At 36.1% G+C, this 18,399-nt stretch overlaps 2 protein-coding genes across 2 annotated transcripts; both read left to right on the top strand.

Moving 5' to 3' along the window:
* The first annotated feature begins 805 nt into the window (after window positions 1-805).
* Window positions 806-3,765, top strand: LOC116160333. The gene is made up of 8 exons (XM_031473521.1): window positions 806-2,164; window positions 2,228-2,379; window positions 2,429-2,512; window positions 2,903-2,932; window positions 2,989-3,042; window positions 3,374-3,430; window positions 3,483-3,539; window positions 3,585-3,765. The coding sequence occupies exons 1-8, from the start codon at window positions 1,035-1,037 to the stop codon at window positions 3,761-3,763; spliced, it is 1,743 nt and encodes a 580-aa protein (XP_031329381.1). The 5' UTR covers window positions 806-1,034; the 3' UTR covers window positions 3,764-3,765.
* A 2,726-nt stretch (window positions 3,766-6,491) lies between these two features.
* On the top strand, window positions 6,492-9,223 carry LOC116166554. Its single transcript, XM_031481553.1, has 3 exons — window positions 6,492-6,845; window positions 6,904-8,092; window positions 8,979-9,223. Exons 1-3 carry the CDS (start codon window positions 6,747-6,749, stop codon window positions 9,221-9,223), a joined length of 1,533 nt encoding a protein of 510 aa, XP_031337413.1. The 5' UTR covers window positions 6,492-6,746.
* The last annotated feature ends 9,176 nt before the right edge of the window (window positions 9,224-18,399 follow it).

The raw sequence follows: 18,399 nt of genomic DNA on the forward strand, positions 1-18,399 counted from the left end.
TCGTATGCGAAGACTATACAGGGTGCCTCTAAAAGGTCTGTACAACACGCTACCATAGGTTCTTTATAAAAATAGGCCGATTTGACCCAACTCACGTCTATCCAAAAGTGCTTCGGTAAGGCGCCATCGACCGCCAAAGATCTTTAAAAAAAATCGTACTTTTTATTTTATCGGAAGATGATTTTACGGATTTAAAATAAAATTCGGGATGTGAATGTAAAAAGGGTCTTTATGATATCATTTTTTTAATTGTAGCCGCTGTGTAGGTGGTATGGTAAAATAAAAAAACTTTTTAACGGTCATATTAACCGTTCTGAATTTTTACCCACAGGAAGACAGTTTATTTTCAAGCATTTTTTGTCTCTTGATGAATTTCATTATCTGTGATGGTTTACGAAAAAAAAAAATAAGTTTAGGTATGATCTGGGGTATGATGTATGGCAATGGGATCACTACCAATGCGATTGTTCATAGCCTACCTCTATTTCCAACTTGCACAGATATTTTCTATTGCAACATTCATACTTATTGTAAATGTCGTGCATCATTTTAGTTTTTTTTTTTCGTAAACCATCACAGATAATGAAATTCATCAAGAGACAAAAAATGCTTGAAACTAAACTGTCTTACTGTGGGTAAAAGTTCAGAACTGTTAATATGACCGTTAAAAAGTTTTACACCTCTTTAGATGTGGATGGCCAGTATTTTACCATCTACATAGCAGCTACAATTTAAAAAAATGATATTATGAAGACCCTTTTTACATGAGACATTCACATCCGTAAAACCATAAAAAATACGATTTTTTTAAGATCTTTGACGGTCGATAGCGCCTAACCGAAGCACTTTTGGATAGAGGTAAGTTGGGTTAAATTGACCTATTTTGATACCAAGAACCCATGCTAGCGCTTTGTACAGACCTTTTAGAGACACCCTGTACATGTATATTAAGATTTATCAATTTATGGCTTGAAAAGAAATTCCTAGAGCTTAGAATTTGGACTACAGCAAGGATTTTTTAGGTGTTTGACATAATGAAACCAGATGACATTGCTTTTGAAGCGAAGAAGGATCTTTTAATAGCCAATTTTGGCGAGTCTTATTTAAAAAAACATAGGCGTGAAAGAATGGCCTATTCATGCAGTAATAGAATGCGTGAACTTTCAAGGATATTATTAAATTTTCGCATGATAACCAATAATAATAAAGCTAATTTTAAAGATATATTGCATCCTAAACACTTCGATACTGTATTAATGGCAGTTCGGAAGATTAGTGGTTTTGACCACGAAAAGAAGTCATTTCAAACTCCAAGTTTGGCTATGCATCTAGGAACCTCATTAAAATTAGCATGCGATGAACTTACACACCTGGTATTAAAACAAAGTAAAGGTTTCAGATGTAAATCGGCGGAAGATGCCCAGGTTTGGCTTACGAATATTAAGAATTTTAAGAAACTGGTTGAATCGCGATGGACCATAGAAATTTCGTCTTTAGCTAATAAAGATCTTCAAGAAAAGCGTTGGAAAAAGCCGCTATTACTACCATTGGTGAGCGACGTGAAAAAGTTTAGAGACGAAGTGACTAAGTTGGCAAATGACTCCGTATCCCAGCTACTTTTAAAAGAGAATAAACGCGCATTTAAATTATTAATACAATGTGTCTTATCGTTACTAATTTTGTTTAATCGTCGCCGAATAGGTGACGTTCAATATCTTAAGATCAGCGACTACAAATCAGATAAAAAGAGCAACTACACAGATTTCGACCATGTACTTACGGATGTGGAAAGATCATTGACCCAAAAATACAAGAGAGTACTCAACAGCGGTAAAGGTTCGAGGGCTGTTGTCATACTTATACCTGAAGAACTGCAAAACATGATTAATGTTTTATTAGCGGAGAGAAACAAGTACATATTAGACTCTAACAATGACTATGTGTTTGCCATGCCCGACAGTACGATTAAATGGGGAAAAGGTGATGTGGCAATTCGGGCATTGTGCAAAAAAATTCAAATTGAAAACCCTAAAGCTATTTCAAGTAACAACCTGCGGAAACAGATTGCCACTGTAACCCAAATTTTAAGTTTAAAACCAGAAGAGGCAAAACAGTTTGCAAATTTCATGGGGCATACTCAAAAGACTCACGATGAGTTTTATGAGTAAGTAACAAGCAACGACTGAAACATCAGATATCATCTACTTACCTTTTTTAAATGTATTAGATTACCGGTTGACATTTACCAAACTGCAAAGGTGTCAAAATTGTTGATGATGATGGAGAAAGGATCTATGCCAATCGAATATAAAGGAAAGTCGTTGGAAGAGATTAATATAGATTTTAACCTAGAATATGCGGAGGAAGACAAAATTGACGGTAAATTTAGGTAGATTTCAGTTACTGTGAAACATTAAAATATTTATAGGCACAATAAATAAAAGAAGTGAGGAGCCTCCAGGATTTTATGCAAACGAAAGATCTATTGAGATTGTAAATACAGGATTTAATGGTATTATTTTTTGTTTCCACAACCTTCATTTACTTACCTATACTATTCTACCAATAAAGCCATCATTAGCACAATCGTAACTAAGGAATTTATTTGGCGAATAAATGTATTGATAGATGGATATTTCGGCTTTTTGGATCGGTTATTTTTATTTCAGTAGTAGCGGAATGGATTTCTCTTATGGCCGGTTGTATAATGTCAGTTTGAACCTCCGGTGGAAATCAACCTGCGGTTGAACGTCAATCATGGGCCTTATTTTCATCATGGCTGACATTTTATCCAATCACTGACGTTCAACCGCAGGTTGATTTCAACCGGAAGTTCAACCAGACGTTATACAACTGGCCCTTAATTTAAAACAATACTTATCTATACATTTAATACTTTTAGGTTCCTCTCCCCAAGAGGAATTATCATCAGGTACCATTGCCAACTAGCATTTATTGAAATTTAAATGTAATTGATATCGTTTTCAGATATAACTGTTGCAGCTAATGAAAGGTCTCGGACAGTACCGCAAATACCATCAGGTAGGTACCTAAATAAATTTTTGGTACACGCTCTCCAAAATTGTTACTTTCCGTATCCATTTGAGTCCGCAAAATAAATCTTTAACGGCCTACTTAAAGTGTGATAACTTCAGATAGAACATATAGGTAGAGTTTAGACTATTTTTTTAGAGCTTTTACCAAAAAATTTTGTATGTACCACGTACGCAAAACGTTTTAGCGCACTTATCTCATTATAGACTCGGCTCCTCTGTCGCCTCGTCTTTAATACCGATTTGTTCGCTCAAACGGTATTTTGCGTACTTGATACATAAATATCTATTAAACTAAGCCAAACACATTTTTTTTTCAGATTTACCGATCCATGCGTCACCAGAAACATCTCGGATAGTACAGGACAGACCATCAGGTACTTTCGATTATGAAGTAAGAAACCAAATATACATAGGTATCGCTTTCAGATTTAATTGACGCTGATAGTGTAGCTGAAGTTCCAAAGAGAAGTGGACAGAGAACCTGTAAGTATTAGCATAATTTGCTAACTACTACATTTAAATTTCCAGATTGGTCTAATCGGGAACTTCATTTATTAAAAAAAGAGTTCAGTGTCTACATTAATAAAGGTACCTATCCAGCAGGGAACGACATAAAGGAATTTCTTGAAAGAAATGGAATAAACAGAAGCGTCATTGTAACCAAATCAAAGCTACAACATTTGATTAAAACTAAAAAAGGACTATAAACTACAAGAAATGTTTCCTTTATTTTACGTAATAGAATACATTTTTATTTTATTCTTCCACAATGTTTGTTTTATTACTAGTTAAGTACAATTAATGTTGTGCACCTACAGTCGACAGACCTTATGCGGTAGTAAGTAGATTGATATACATTTGGTAGATACGCACCTAGATCTTCAACACATAGGTAGCTGCAAAACGAATGGCATAATTTGACTTACCCACGTGCATCATAGTATGAAACCTTGATGTGTTAAACAGGATATGCTATAGCTTTTATTGGTCCTTCTAGGTCTGAAGTTTAAGTTAAGTTGAGTTCGTAAAGCAGCTGCGGTCACTTAAAAATAAAACCTTTTAAATAAAATAAAAAGAACAAATGTAGAACTTACCTCCACTCCACGGTGTTCCAATGACAGTCGCTGTCAACACACGCCGGAACAGGGCTATTAACGGAGAAAAATATGACAAAATTAAAATATAATGATAATGATCATGTTCCACGACTACGATCACGATGAGGATGATGATAATGATGATGACGATAATGATGATAATGATCATGACGATGACGATAATAATGACAATGATAATGGTATGATAATCATCATGATGATGATCATGATAATGACAATGGTAATGATAATAATAATCATACACTAACAATGCCCATATATTGGAATCATGCCCTACGCTAGAACAATACCGCAGAATGAAGCGCATAAAAGGTGATGTAGCGACTACACTATCCGACTCTAACCTAAAAAAACGTCCTTAAGTATATAAAAACTATAAACAACATAAACAAAATCTAAACACATGCCTATAAATTATGAAATATAGAACTTACCCCCATGGTGTGCCAATGACCGTCGCTGTTGCCGCACGCCTGAACAGTGCCATAAATGGAGAAAAATATAATAAATAAAAAGAACAATTAATAATATATATGCCCAAACAGAAAAAAAATCCAATTATAGGACAAAACTTAATAAATACAAAGCCAAGCAGAAATAATAATATCATACAAAATTCTACAATGCAAAAGCCGTTTGGATTAGGGGATGGCGATATATCAAATTTACCATAATCATTGCAAAACATAGACTACAGCACTACTGCAGTTATGATAACGAAATGTGGGCCAATCAGTAGAACACAGTCCTATAAACGTGAAAAAAATTTTGGTGAAACGTTTTTTTAATTTATCATTATGTGCAACTTAGAAAATGCACTTCACATTAGTATCCCATACAATAATCGACTCAGTACATCTTGAACCCATGTACCTACACTTACCTTGCGATATGTTCGTTGACACCAAAATAATTAATTATGACACTCACTATAAAATATAGAGTAAAACGTTAATGCATTTACCCAAATGTTAGTAGTAAAGGTAGTGGCAACATCGCCGGAAGTGACAACGAGAGAGATATTACACATTTACCGGAAGTGAATTGGTAGAGAATATGACTGCAGTTATATATTATATATATTAAAAATAAACAAGCGAAATCGCTTCCCCTCTTTAGAAAACTTGATAAAGCACATCCCCCTAAACTTATTAATAGACTGAAAAAAAATCTAGGTGTATTTCTTTTGGTGGAAGTCAGGTCGGCCAGTTTGTGTAACGGAAGTGACTACTTATTGCGTATATGTATATATAATTATCATTATATATAGTATTAATATATATATATACCACAGGGTGATCCTATAGTACCTGCCACCGTTTGGGAGCGTATAGGGGGTGCCTAGGGGAGTATTTTGATATAGGACACTTGGGGTCGGAAATCTAAAATAAGGGCGCCAGAACCAAATTTATCTTCTGGAATTTCACGCCTGTATGTAGGCAACCCAACCGACCGACGTTTCGCGCGGAGCGATGCAGAGCGAGTTAGCGCGAGGAAGCGACATGGGAGGGAAGGAGGGAAAACGACAGTCAAAAGCAATAACGTTTACAAGTGTTCAACGTGGCCACCGTTGTTCTCAATGCACTTCCTACATCTAGCCAACTATTATTATACTATTGCCATAGTGTTTATTCACTTGATACGCGTCGTTGCAGACGGGATTTCGTGGGTTTAAACAAAATTCTGATCAAGTGTCAGCCACACATCGCCGCCTGAGATCGCTCCGTGTGCACCGCCGGCCGGTTGGGTTGCCTACCTACAGGCGCGAAATTCCAGAAGGTAAATTTGGCTCTGGCACCCTTATTTTAGATTTCCGACCCCAAGTGTCCTATATCAAAATACTCCCCTACGCACCACCTACACGCTCCCAAACGGTGGCAGGTACTATAGGAATCACCCTGTATATATATATATATATATATACCTTAACATGTGCGGAAGTAACCCGACTGTAACTGAATATTAAAAAATAGCACACCAAATGGTAAACAAACGTCCGATATAGCAAAACAAAAACGTTTAACACTAACATATTACCATTTTTCTATCGTGGGTTTGGCTACCGTGAAGCTGGCCCGACCCAATCGGAATATTACGAAGGCGTCTAAGGGACACAGTATTTTTTTTGTTTCCTATACATTCCAACGCAAAATTTTGTGTTATAACTAGAGAGCGGATATCTAGGTTTTATGCTTATCGTGAGTATTATAAGCACGCCAAAACTATTCAAAATATTAGACCTAATTTCGCATTTTGATTCATACCGACCATACTTTGTTATGCTTTTTCAGCTTTTTTTTAAAGAGAAATGCTTATTGACGTTAATATGCTTATTTAATGCTTTTTTGCTGATTCTATGAAAATAAAAGACTGTTAACACGTTCACCTGCACGCAGCGATTACAGAAGTTACACCGAGACGCGTAAATCACAGCCACACAGCTGTTCATCAAATTCTACTGGCGCTGCATTTACTAAGGAGTGAATCATACCGCGTTATTGTTAGTGAATGAACGTTCCTGTGGTTTGCAGACCATTTTCTTTTATCTATTAGTCACCTTTATTAGGGAATAATGCCAAAACAAAAATCCACACCGGATGAATGGATAAGGGGTTTTCCTGAATTAAAAATCGAAAATGGTAGAATATTTTGCAGAGCTTGCGTTAAAACGGTGAGTGTTTGTTTAATTTTAATAGGTAAGTAGCTAATAAGAAAATAATTCTGCATAGATACAAAATGATAAAAAATATAACGTCACGCAACATGTACAAACCACTCTTCATGTAGAAAGGCGGAAAAAATTTGAAATTGAAAAATCCAAACAACAAACATTAGTGGAATCTGTTGCATCCTCTTCGCGACAGGACGAACAATTCAAGTTTAATTTTGATTTATGTGAAATGATGATTCAGGCCAATATACCTTTAAAGAAGTTGGAAAACGGCCCGTTTCGTCAATTCCTGCAAACCTATTGCAATAGGCACATCCCGGCTGAGACTACTCTTCGCAAAAATTACGTGGAGCCCGTGTTTCTACAAGTATATAGAAAAATTCAGCAATTAATCGGAAACAATTATATATGGTTTGCGGTGGATGAAACCACCGATAGTTGTGGTAGATATGTAGCAAGTTTAATAGTTGGCGTTTTAAATGAAGACATTGCTACACAAGGGTATGTGGTGAGTTTGAAAGAATTGCCAAAAACGAACAGTGATACAATAACTCGATTTGTCAATGAAAGTCTTACATCATTGTTTCTGCCAAATGCTGTGCCTACAACTAAGATTTTATTGATGATTTCTGATGCCGCGGCGTACATGTTAAAAGCTGGACGCAATTTAAAAATTTTGTACGAAAGTTTAATTCACTGTACATGCGTCGCACATGGGGTAAACAGAGTAGCAGAAACTGTACGGCTACAATTTCCGGAAGTTAATAAATTAATTTCCAACGGTAAAAAAATTTTTGTAAAAGCACCACTAAGGGTACAACAATTTAAAGAAAAATTCCCAGATTTACCCTTACCCCCAGAACCAATTTTAACCCGATGGGGAACATGGCTAGAAGCGGCTTCCTACTACAGTACATACATTAACCAGTTCGAAGAAGTCGTTACGCAATTTGATGCAGAGGCTACCCAATCCGTTAAGAATTGCGTAAATATTTTTCAAAATAAAAAGTTGCGTCAAGATTTGGCATTTTTAAAAGGAAACTACACCTTTATATGCACTGTGATAGCCAAATTAGAGAAACAAAGTGTACCGTTAGTTGAATCAACTGGCATAATTCAAGATTTTAAAGAACAGATCCAAGCAGTACCAGGACAACTTGGGCGTGTCGTCCATGGAAAATTACAAGATGTCTTCAATAAAAATAGTGGATTTGAAGTTTTATTAAAAGTAGCTCGGGTGTTACAAGGTGAATTTGTGGAAGATCTAGACATAGATACTACAATTGTACCAAAATTCAAATTTGCACCAATAACTAGTGTAGATGTTGAACGCAGTTTTTCTACTTTAAAAAACATACTTAGCGAACGTAGAAGAAATTTAACAATGCAACACTTGGAACAATTTGCTATTATTCACTGCTTTAAAGAAAACGAATAGAAAATAATACATGCATATGTCTTTATTTGTATAAAACTAAGATTTTTGGAAATTTTGTTCTGCTTTTTATATGCTTTTTACTGTAAAAATAAAACTTTTTTGGCAATTTTGTTGTGCTTTTTATGTGCTTTTTCTAAAATGTTTTATGCTTATTAATCCGCTCTCTAGTTATAACACACTATTTACAATAGTTATAACACAAAATTTTGCTCTATAACACAAAATTTTGCGTTATATCGCAAAATGTTGTATTATAATGCAAAATTTTTTCATTAAAGTACAAAATTTTGCATTATAACACAAAAATGTTATGCTAAAAGGTGTTTAGATTGCGGTGTATATATATTTTTAGGAGCAACTCATTTTTTTAGCAGTTTGAGATTTTGCGAAGTTCTTACCCAATTCATTAATGGGTTTAAACTTTTGAAAATGTACGATATTATTAAAAAAGATGAGCTAAAATTTAAAGTGATGTTCTGCTATGAAGAGAAGCCGGTAACTGCTGCTGATATTAACAGACTTTTTTTTATTGAATCTCTTCGAAGAAGGCTCAAATAAACGAGCTCTAGAAAGCAGAGCATTATGCTATTTCAGGGAATTTGTTACTGATTGCGATGGTAATTTTTATTTTAACAATATTATACAGAAAATATTTTTTCGCCCTTAATGCAAATTACTCTATTTTTATTTTACAGAAAAGACGGTAGACTGTAAAACGGAAGATATCCTTATGTTTGCTACGGGACTGAAAAGTGAACCACCGTTAGGATTTCCTCAACGGCCTACTATTAAGTTCTTGTATGAGAGTCATGAACTTCTACCGAAAGCCAACACGTGTGAGATGTCTCTATCACTTCCAACTGTCCACCAAAACTATAAGGAATTTCAACGTTATCTCTTATGGGGTTTTCATGAAGGGATGGTTTTCGGATTTGAATGAAGTTATATATTTTTTTTACTTATTATGGTTTAAGTCGTTTTTGAGAATCTATATTTATTTATTAGTGAAAAATCACAACTGATACTTTGCTTTTAATGTAGTGCAATTACTCTTTGAATTCTGTTAATCTACATTAATTTTATTTTGGGGTTGTATTAATTATTTCTATTTTTATATTTTATATTTTTTCTAAAAATTTGTGTTGACAATAAAAGAACATTTTTTAACTTACTGAAAAGAAGAGTGATACATATTTGTAATGTTTATCTTTTATTTAATAAATACGTTTTTAAATTATTCGTTAAACTTATTTAATTAGTCTATTCGCTCGATACATGATGCCAAAGGTAATTTTTTTCATTTATTAATAGAGATAATAACTACTTATCCAACAATCAGGCATGTTTTCATCCAATTTATTCAAAACATACATTAGTGCGTCTCAGTAAAAATTTCCAAATCGTATAAATGAACTTTCTAAGTGGGTGAAAACGCGCCTCTACAAAAACAATAATAGTCCAGTATTAAGAAATTAGATGGTATACTTTTTCTCGAAGATCTACATATAGTTTCACAGCATCGTAGGAATCATTACAGGAAGAATTAAAATCATTTTCTAAAATTAATTCCTTACACAAATCTTCAACATCCTGGTTGCATGATGTTCCAATAAATACACACTCTTCGTCTAAACAATTAATCATATTTGGCGGAATCCGAACTAACGAGTTTTGGGCACCATAAAGACTGGGTACTTCCAACATCATTAAGGACCGTCCAACTGGTGATCTGCTGTTTCTAGTGTGTCGTATTTTATGTGTATTCCATAACATAACTTCATTTAACTCATCCTTAAAAGAAAAAACCGACCAAGTAAGGGCAGGTACCAAAAACTTACTTTTTTTAATAAAATGTTGTATAGTCGAGTATACAAATACGAATAGGTAATAAACCAAAAATGAAAAAGTTTTTACCTGAATTATTTTTAGAAAACAGAATTGTATAAGAGATTTATCAACGAAAGTTCCGTTGAATAATCCTTCATCCTTTAATGAATCAAACAAGTTCATCCAGAATTGTGCATTTTGTTTACCTACGTAGAATGGACCACCAGGATTCGATTCTCTGGTTTGCCGTACTGCGACCATATAGGAAAGCAGGCTTGTGGTTCTCGTCTGTTACAAATAGCTCTCTCAAAACCTTTTGTATTTTTTCACAAACCCCATTTTCGGTGCCCATATCGGAACGTACTGTCATTGGAAAACCTCCCAAAGCTTTAAGGGAATTTACATAATACCCGGCCACTACTTTGGAGTCATTGGATGTGCGTCCTGCGTGCAACCATATGATGTACCGGGAAAAACCGTCAACTGCACCGTTAATACAAATTCCATAAGGTTTTAGCTTGTCATATGAGTCCATATGCCAAACGTTAGGGCCGCTATTGTTATATTGTCTTCGACGAAGTCGTTTTCGTCTGCGTACATCCACTCCCATTGGATCAAGCAGTTTTAAATGTTCTCTTACAATATCTTGGGTGACCGTTAATCCACGCTGAATACATTTCAAATGCATCCAGCGATATCCGTGCAGTTGACCAGATGTCACCAGTTGATCTTCAATAAAATTAGCGACACATTCAAGGCTTGAGAAATGTTTACGTCTAAACAAGTTCTTTTTCTTCAATATGCGTTTAAGAGTTCTGGGATGTACTGTTGTGTTGTGAATGTTAGTCAAAAGTGTAATGATTTCCTTTTGTTGCAATCCTAATCCGAAATAATTTTCAATAAGCTGATCCCTTACTTCAATTTTTACGCTCACCTGTAAGCAAGAATAGGACACGAAAACAGGAATGTTTATAGAACTGCTGATACATCATACCTATAACCACCAACCTATTCTTAACATTTTTAGTTTATTGTTTGGATGATATTTTCACATTGGGTTTTTGGTTCTTTCGTATAACATAACAAACATAAATATGAGATCCTAAACATCTACCTATTGGCTATTGAAAAGTCAACGTTCAAACAGTACCTAGCGGAGAGCAAAATGTTCACTTAAATTGTAGCACCTGAGGTAGTAGTTGTAACTTCACACATTATTAACGAGCTCCTAGCGAGTTTATCTGTCTGTCCGTTAGCACGATGTCTCAAAAACGAATGGACCGATTACGAAGAAATTTTGCAAGTGGATTCTTCATCATATTTGTAGATCGGAGTTCGTGAATTGGCCATGTAGGTCAAAAAATAAGGAAGACCCTTTTGACATCTCCGTTAATCATGAACCGTACTGAATGAAATTCAAACTTGTGGAGATCGTTTGCTATATATTATTTCCCTTTTATTATTATCTTTATTAATAATAATAATAATAACTTTATTGTCTGTGATCAAGTACCTTGACATAGACATCGTCATACATTATTACTTTAAAATTCAAGTACTTATTTAAAACATAAGGCAGTTTCTATTCAAATTGCTTTGACATAGTTACATATGGACTAGTTACGATATAAAATTGATTTAGATTGATTTATAAAATGCAGGCATAAAGTAGGTAGCTGTTTCTTAACTCTTTTGTTTGCTTACTATGATATGTTTGTTTATTTTGATAATTAAAAAATGTGAGTATGAATATCTTATGATCCCCCAAATTGGCTCGGTTTTTTTATTGTACCTTGGTGCAATGTAAATTTTTTATTACATATTATAACCTATACTTACCTTGATAGTGAGTGCCACACAATACACTGCTTACGAAGCACCACTTCCAAGCACCTGCTATTTCATAACTTACTGTTACGAAGTTGAAAGACGGGAAATTTCGTGTTATAGGTGAACACAATATTTTGCATCGTAACACAAAATTTTGCATTAAAGAATAATATTTTGTGATATAACGAGAATTTTTGTGTTATATCGCAAAATTTCGTCTTATAACGCAAAATTTTGTATCGTAACGCAACATTTTGTGTTATAATACAAAATTTTGCGTTGGAATGTATAGGAAACAAAAAAAATACTGTGTGCCTTTGACGCCTTCGTAGAATATTGAAAAATCATAAACAATTTAAATTTTAGTGCAAAATATAGTGTAAATCACAATTTAATGTAATTTATCGTTCGTATAATATTTCGCATATTGCAATATCAACGTTGCTATAAGTATTTTACAGTTATGCAATATACCCAACTTACCCAAGTCGTAGAACGCTTTTAAAAACACCTAGGGAAATAAAAATTATAAAAATGGGCAACGGCAGTTATTGGCATAATTGGCTAAGAAGGGGCATCTGTAACTCTATCTGATATTACCAGTTCAACTAAGGTGTAATTAAGCTTTAATATAGATGGCTTGCCTATCTACAACAGTTCAAAGATGGAATTTTGGCCTATTTTGTGTTTATTAAACAACAGACCAAATATGAATCCTTTCGTAGTATTGTGGTACTGGTAAACGACCCAGTGTGAAAGACTTTCTGGCACCTTTTGTAGAAGAACTAAAACTCCTTTTAGAAAATGGAATTTCTATTAATGCAAAAAATTGTAGTATAAAAATTAGATGTTTTATTTGTGATACGAAATAGGTATTAATTTTTTGATTTACAGGCGTTAATTTTAATGCTTATAATGGTTGTACAAGATGCACTGTAATTGGGGAGTATAGCCAGGAATCTCATCGTATGAGTTTTCCTCGTATTGATGCACCAAAGCGAACCGATGCGAGTTTTCGCCAAAGGACTGACGTTGATCATCATAAGGAGAATAGCCCTGTAGAAGAATTACCCATTAATATGGTGGACGACTTCCCAATGGGCGATTCCTTGCATTTGGTCCATTTAGGCAGGACCGTCCCGAGGCTAATAGGCGCCCGGAGCGAGATTTTAATCAGCACCCCCCACCCTCCATAAAGGTATTTCTAGATATTTTTATAAGAATGTATTTTAGAAGCGCCACACATTTATTTTGTGTTTTATGTTTACAATAACAGTTACATATTATGTAGGAAATATAATCACTGTAATTCAAAACTAAAAAATAATAAGTTTAAACACCTAAAGGGATTTTCCTTGCTTTAGCTTTCGCAAAAGATGTTAAAATTTTGGCCCATTAAATTTAAATATTTTCTAAAAACAATAGCCTAATGTAAGCTAAGTTACATTCTTTTTTCGTCCCATAACCAATCCGGCCCCTTTTTCCTTTTAATTTTCAAATTTTTCAAGTTTCCCGCTTTTGCCCCTTCCCTTCAGTTACTTAACCTGTCGTCTTTAGTTAGCACATTTCACTTTGCTTGTCAAGATGGCTGTGTCCATCTCGTCTCCTTTAATTTCTTTAATTTAAACAATTGTTTTATAATATGTGAGGACAAAAAGTTTTTAAATTTTTTAAATTGTTAATATTGTTATTGTTCCCATGTTCTAATTAGTAATTTTTTCCCGTAAGTATAACTATTTTCTAGACTCGTTTTTAACACATGTTTTACAGCATATTGATTACCAAATGTACCATTTTAAAATGTAATTTTCAACCACCTTTATATGTTCCTTTAAATTTAAGGTAGGTCACCTAAGGTTAGTCATTGTTTCAAATTATAATATTTCAGCTTGATAATGACCTTCGGGTCGAAACTATAGTCGCTGTCACCTAATGCCTTTAATCTAATACCTGAAATAATTAAAAGAAGTATGGGGAAGGTTTAGTGTCTTTATCAATCCACTTAATGTTAAAATGTCTTTAAAATCCAACATCATTTCCTATGGATAAAATAGCCAAAGCATTTAACCTTTCCTGTGTCATGGTAGATCGAAGAAAAGTTTTAATCAGTTTCAAGTTACTAAAACTTCGCTCAGCACTCGCCACAGTCAGAGGGATGGTCAGCATTATTCTCAGAGCAACCCACAAATTAGTAAATAGATCTTTTGGTCATGAGATTTAATACTTTTTAGGATCATGATGGGAGAAAGAACTTTATTTGTTTTATCTTCATTGTGAACGATACTTTTAACATTAATAATTTCATTATACAAGTCTTTTCCATTTATGTCACTGATATTATCAAATGTTAGAAATTCTTGAAGTTTTAGACAACACTTCTGCAGCTCCTCTTTGTCCAAGTCATACAGGAAACCCCATAAAGAATGGTGCTTGTTTAGCTGTTCCGTTTGTTCCCTAAGAGATGTAGTCACACTATCGACCAGGGGCAAGAAAACATCTCTCTTAAAATGTTCTTCCGGAGTGCCGCTAATTTCGTCAGGCCCTTCATACGAAAACTGCTTTTTTTTCTTCCTCAATGGTTTGGTCGGGAAAATTGGTTCAATTTCATTAGCTTCAGCAATTCTTTAGCGGTAATGACTGCGTCTACAAGCCCCTTTTCTCGGAAAGATGCAAGGAAGGCTTTACAATTATCAAGCACATTCCACTGCCCGTCCAATGTAATCCTATGGAAATTCAGTGTCCAGTTGTCACGTCCTTGAAACGTACGTACTTCACCATCCTATGGGACGTCCATCGATTTATACCTTATGGATGCACGTTGATGTATGTTTTATGGATATCCGCCGATGTCCCTGCGTTTCAAGACTGTCTTGCTATGGTCATCAATTGAACCAGTTTAAACAATGGCTTTCTTTATGTATATATTGCTGTGTTATTTTGTCTGGCAGGACGAAATTTTGGGATTCTTAACTAGAATGGATAAGGGCGGTTTCAATATAATTAATTTTCTTAATCTAAATTTTTGTTTTGTATCGTTCGTTAAGTACATCAACAGAAATTATTGTTATGAAAAAGAGGTCAAGGTTTGTATTGTTTACATTTTAATCTCATTTTTGATTTTATTTACCGTAGATTTCTGAGAATTTTATATCGCTTTTATTCTGTTATCATTGTAAACGCTTAATTTAATTGACAGGTGGACGTTATTTATCGCCTTTTCATTGTATTTAAAAGATAGAAAATTCTATTTTTCCTAGTATTTTAATTTTGTGTTATCTCTTAATGTCGGTTAAAAATTGATTATAAAAATAATTTCTACCTCTAGTTTAACTTACGTTAGTGGGGAAATTTTCTGTTGGCAACTGCTTATCATTGGCTGTTTTAATTTGTAATTTTGGAAGAAGGGTTTCCACCTTAAATAGAACGGACTGAGAAGAGGAAGGGATTTTTGCCAAGTTCAGAGCGGAACTACGTTTGTTTGAGATTGAAATCAGCATTTTGTTGAAGTTTTGTTTTGGGAGTTTTGAAGTTTTTATCGTCAGTTTGTTGCCAGTCAGGGCAGTTTTTGGTTTGAGTGAAGATTGTTTATTTCGCTTCGGCGAGTTACCGCAGTAGTTTGGATTGTGTAGAGGCCAGCCAGTTTTGGAAGTTGGTGGAGTGATGAGTACTCAGGTTTGATTACGCTTAATTAGGTAAGCACTGTTAATTAATGCCATGTCAATGGACAGTAGTAAACCTTGTCAGAAACCGTCGAGAGAGGTGTCCACAGAGGCGCTCTAATTTTTCTAGTTGTTTGCAAGTTGTCCCAGATTTTTAAGATAACCACAGGAGCCGCAATTAATTAAAAACCGGATTATTTTCTACCGCGCTCGGTACGAGCACCGCCCGGCTTTGGAAATTCCATGTTCCACTTCTACCAAAATGGGTTTCCTTTAAAAGGAAAACGCTCAATTTGGGAGGGATCTTTTCTGCTTCATACTTTCGAGTTGTAAGTACGCCTTTTGATTTTTCTAATTTGCGAAACCTTATCATTCCGAATCCACCGAAACCCTTTTGCTTTACCGTTTTACCGTTTGAGCGACCGTAAGTCAAATCGTTGTCCTTTCCTTTTCACGACCGTTTTGAGTTTCCCTTTTTGCACTACCGTAACTTTTGCTACCGTTCCGCTAAGCTTCATTACCGCCTTACGCTTACCGTATTTTCTATCGATAGTGTTATCACCGTTTGGCTGAATTTATTACCACCGTTGATTACAAAGGTAAGCGCTTAATTTTCATTTACGTTGATTAAGGGGGGGAAGTATATTCTGTTCTCCTTGCTTTTCCGCTTTTCTTTCCCCTAGACACCGCTAATTGATTTGTGCTTTATTGCTTTATTCCCTTTAGGAAATTTACCGTCCGGGCCGTCGGCCATATTTTGTTTTAGATAAGCCGGAAGTGACCGCCGCCATTTTGTGGTGAACTCTTACCGATCCCTGGTGTATTCCGTTCTCCACTAGAGGATACCCGGAGGCTTTCCACCCCGTCCGACAAGACCGCCCCTTTCCCAAGACTTAGGGGGTGCAGATAAGTCTTGGTGGCGCCCGAGAGACCGACCGACCGTCTACTGTGTGATCATTGAATTGTACAATTATATTATTGTTCGATAATTAAAGGAACTTGAATTAATTGTACTTTCATCATTTAAGCTACCGTTCGTGCACGAGCTAAGGGGGAAGTTCGTCGCAGCGGCTGTACCGGCTTCCTTAATAAAGGTAACTTAAGACCCTTGACTCAACTCAAAATCACTGGGTTGGAGGTTAATTGTGACCAGGGTAAATAATGAAAAGCAATCCGACCGGCAAAAGGAGGACTCACCTCGACTACGTCGATTTCCTCACATAACGGTCGCGCCTGACCTGGAAATGTCTCTTGGGGCGCCCCTTGTAAGCATCCGTCTCCCCCGAGCGACGGATAGGGCGTTGTCTGTTTTCCGCCGGCTGATGCGTTTCGTTCGTGGGTCTTCTAATCCATTTACCACCCCTTTGTTTGGGGACAGACCGTTGCATCGGTCTAACCTTTAATTCGCTAGCCGTGTTGTTAATGACTTTTGCCGCTTTTATCTTATCTGGAAAATCCTCCCCAAAGAGAAAGGTGTCAAAATCTGAATGCTCACTAACTCCTTAATGGGTTTATTAAGTATCGGATTTATTAAGAATCTACGACGAAGCGATTCGCTATAAAAAAGATCCGCAAGAATACGACCCGCATCCGAAAACGCTGACAACAGCTTGCTTTTCAATTCAAGCGAACAGAATCCGGCTCATTTAAAAGTGACGTCAGTCCTTTTCCTAAGGCCGATAACCCTCTGCTTAAATGCGTTTGATGCTCCAAGCGAGACTTGTCTCTATTTATGTAACCTTGCGACATGACTGCCAAAATTTCGGGGTTAACCGAAGGAGGAGTAAGACCTTCACAATTTGTCTTAAACAAGTAATTATCCAAGAGCTTGGATTTCTCCTGTTCTGAAAGGCCGTGCCTTAGAATATGATTCCATCGTGAAGAAAGAGCGGGGTGGAAGTTAAACGTGTTTAGTTCGCCTCGCTCCGGATCATCTCCTAAACAATTTAGGACCTCGTCCGATAATTTAACGTCTTTCACTTATGACTAGCACGTCACCATTGTCCCCCGCACATTCGGCGAAATTTCCGGCGACAATGGAGCCGTTGACGGCAAGGGCGTAGGGGAGCCGAAACCGTCGCGACCTTCGTCGCAAATAGCGTCTACCGGGCCCCATGGACGCCGGCTTTCGCTTACACAAAGAGTACCCGTATCCCGCAGATCTCGGCGTACACCACGTTCCGGGACAGCTAAATCTGAACCCGAGCTACACGAGCCTCGGCTCACAGACAGTTGTCGATGACGACCATCGGCTGAACTGCCCGCTTCCCTTGAACGTGGACCTGGAGAGCGCGATCGACCACGGCGATCTCGCTTCCTCCTTTCTAACGTTCGTTCCAATCTCTTAAGGCGCTTTAGAAGTTGCCTTTTGGAAAGGTCGTCCTCCGATCCGCTGGAGCGATCCCTTTTTTGTTTATGTTTCCCCATACTACAAAAAATTGAATTAGATATCAATACTTACGTCGCTTACAGGAAGTAAGCGAACCCAACCTTGTTTGCTTAGCACAAGAAAACGAATAATGATAGGAGAGGTATGCGCACAGCAGGAACTGGGGAGAGTGGGAATTTCTTCTTTAAACCTTGTGACATTGGCATCTAGAGAGCGTACTACATAGTAAATAATAATTATATCTTCGGACTGGACACCGAAATATAATACTAGATATATTGTGTCACGACGTTTAAGACCCACACCATCTTGTAAGTAGCCTTTTGGTGCTAGTTTGACGTTGTCAAATTCTTTAAAATTTTACCCTTCGTCCTGCATTTCCAGACCACCAGGAGCAGGTTTCTAGTTTTA

Source organism: Photinus pyralis, unplaced genomic scaffold, assembly GCF_008802855.1.
Source record: "Photinus pyralis isolate 1611_PpyrPB1 unplaced genomic scaffold, Ppyr1.3 Ppyr1.4_LG1, whole genome shotgun sequence".
NCBI lineage: Eukaryota > Metazoa > Arthropoda > Insecta > Coleoptera > Lampyridae > Photinus > Photinus pyralis.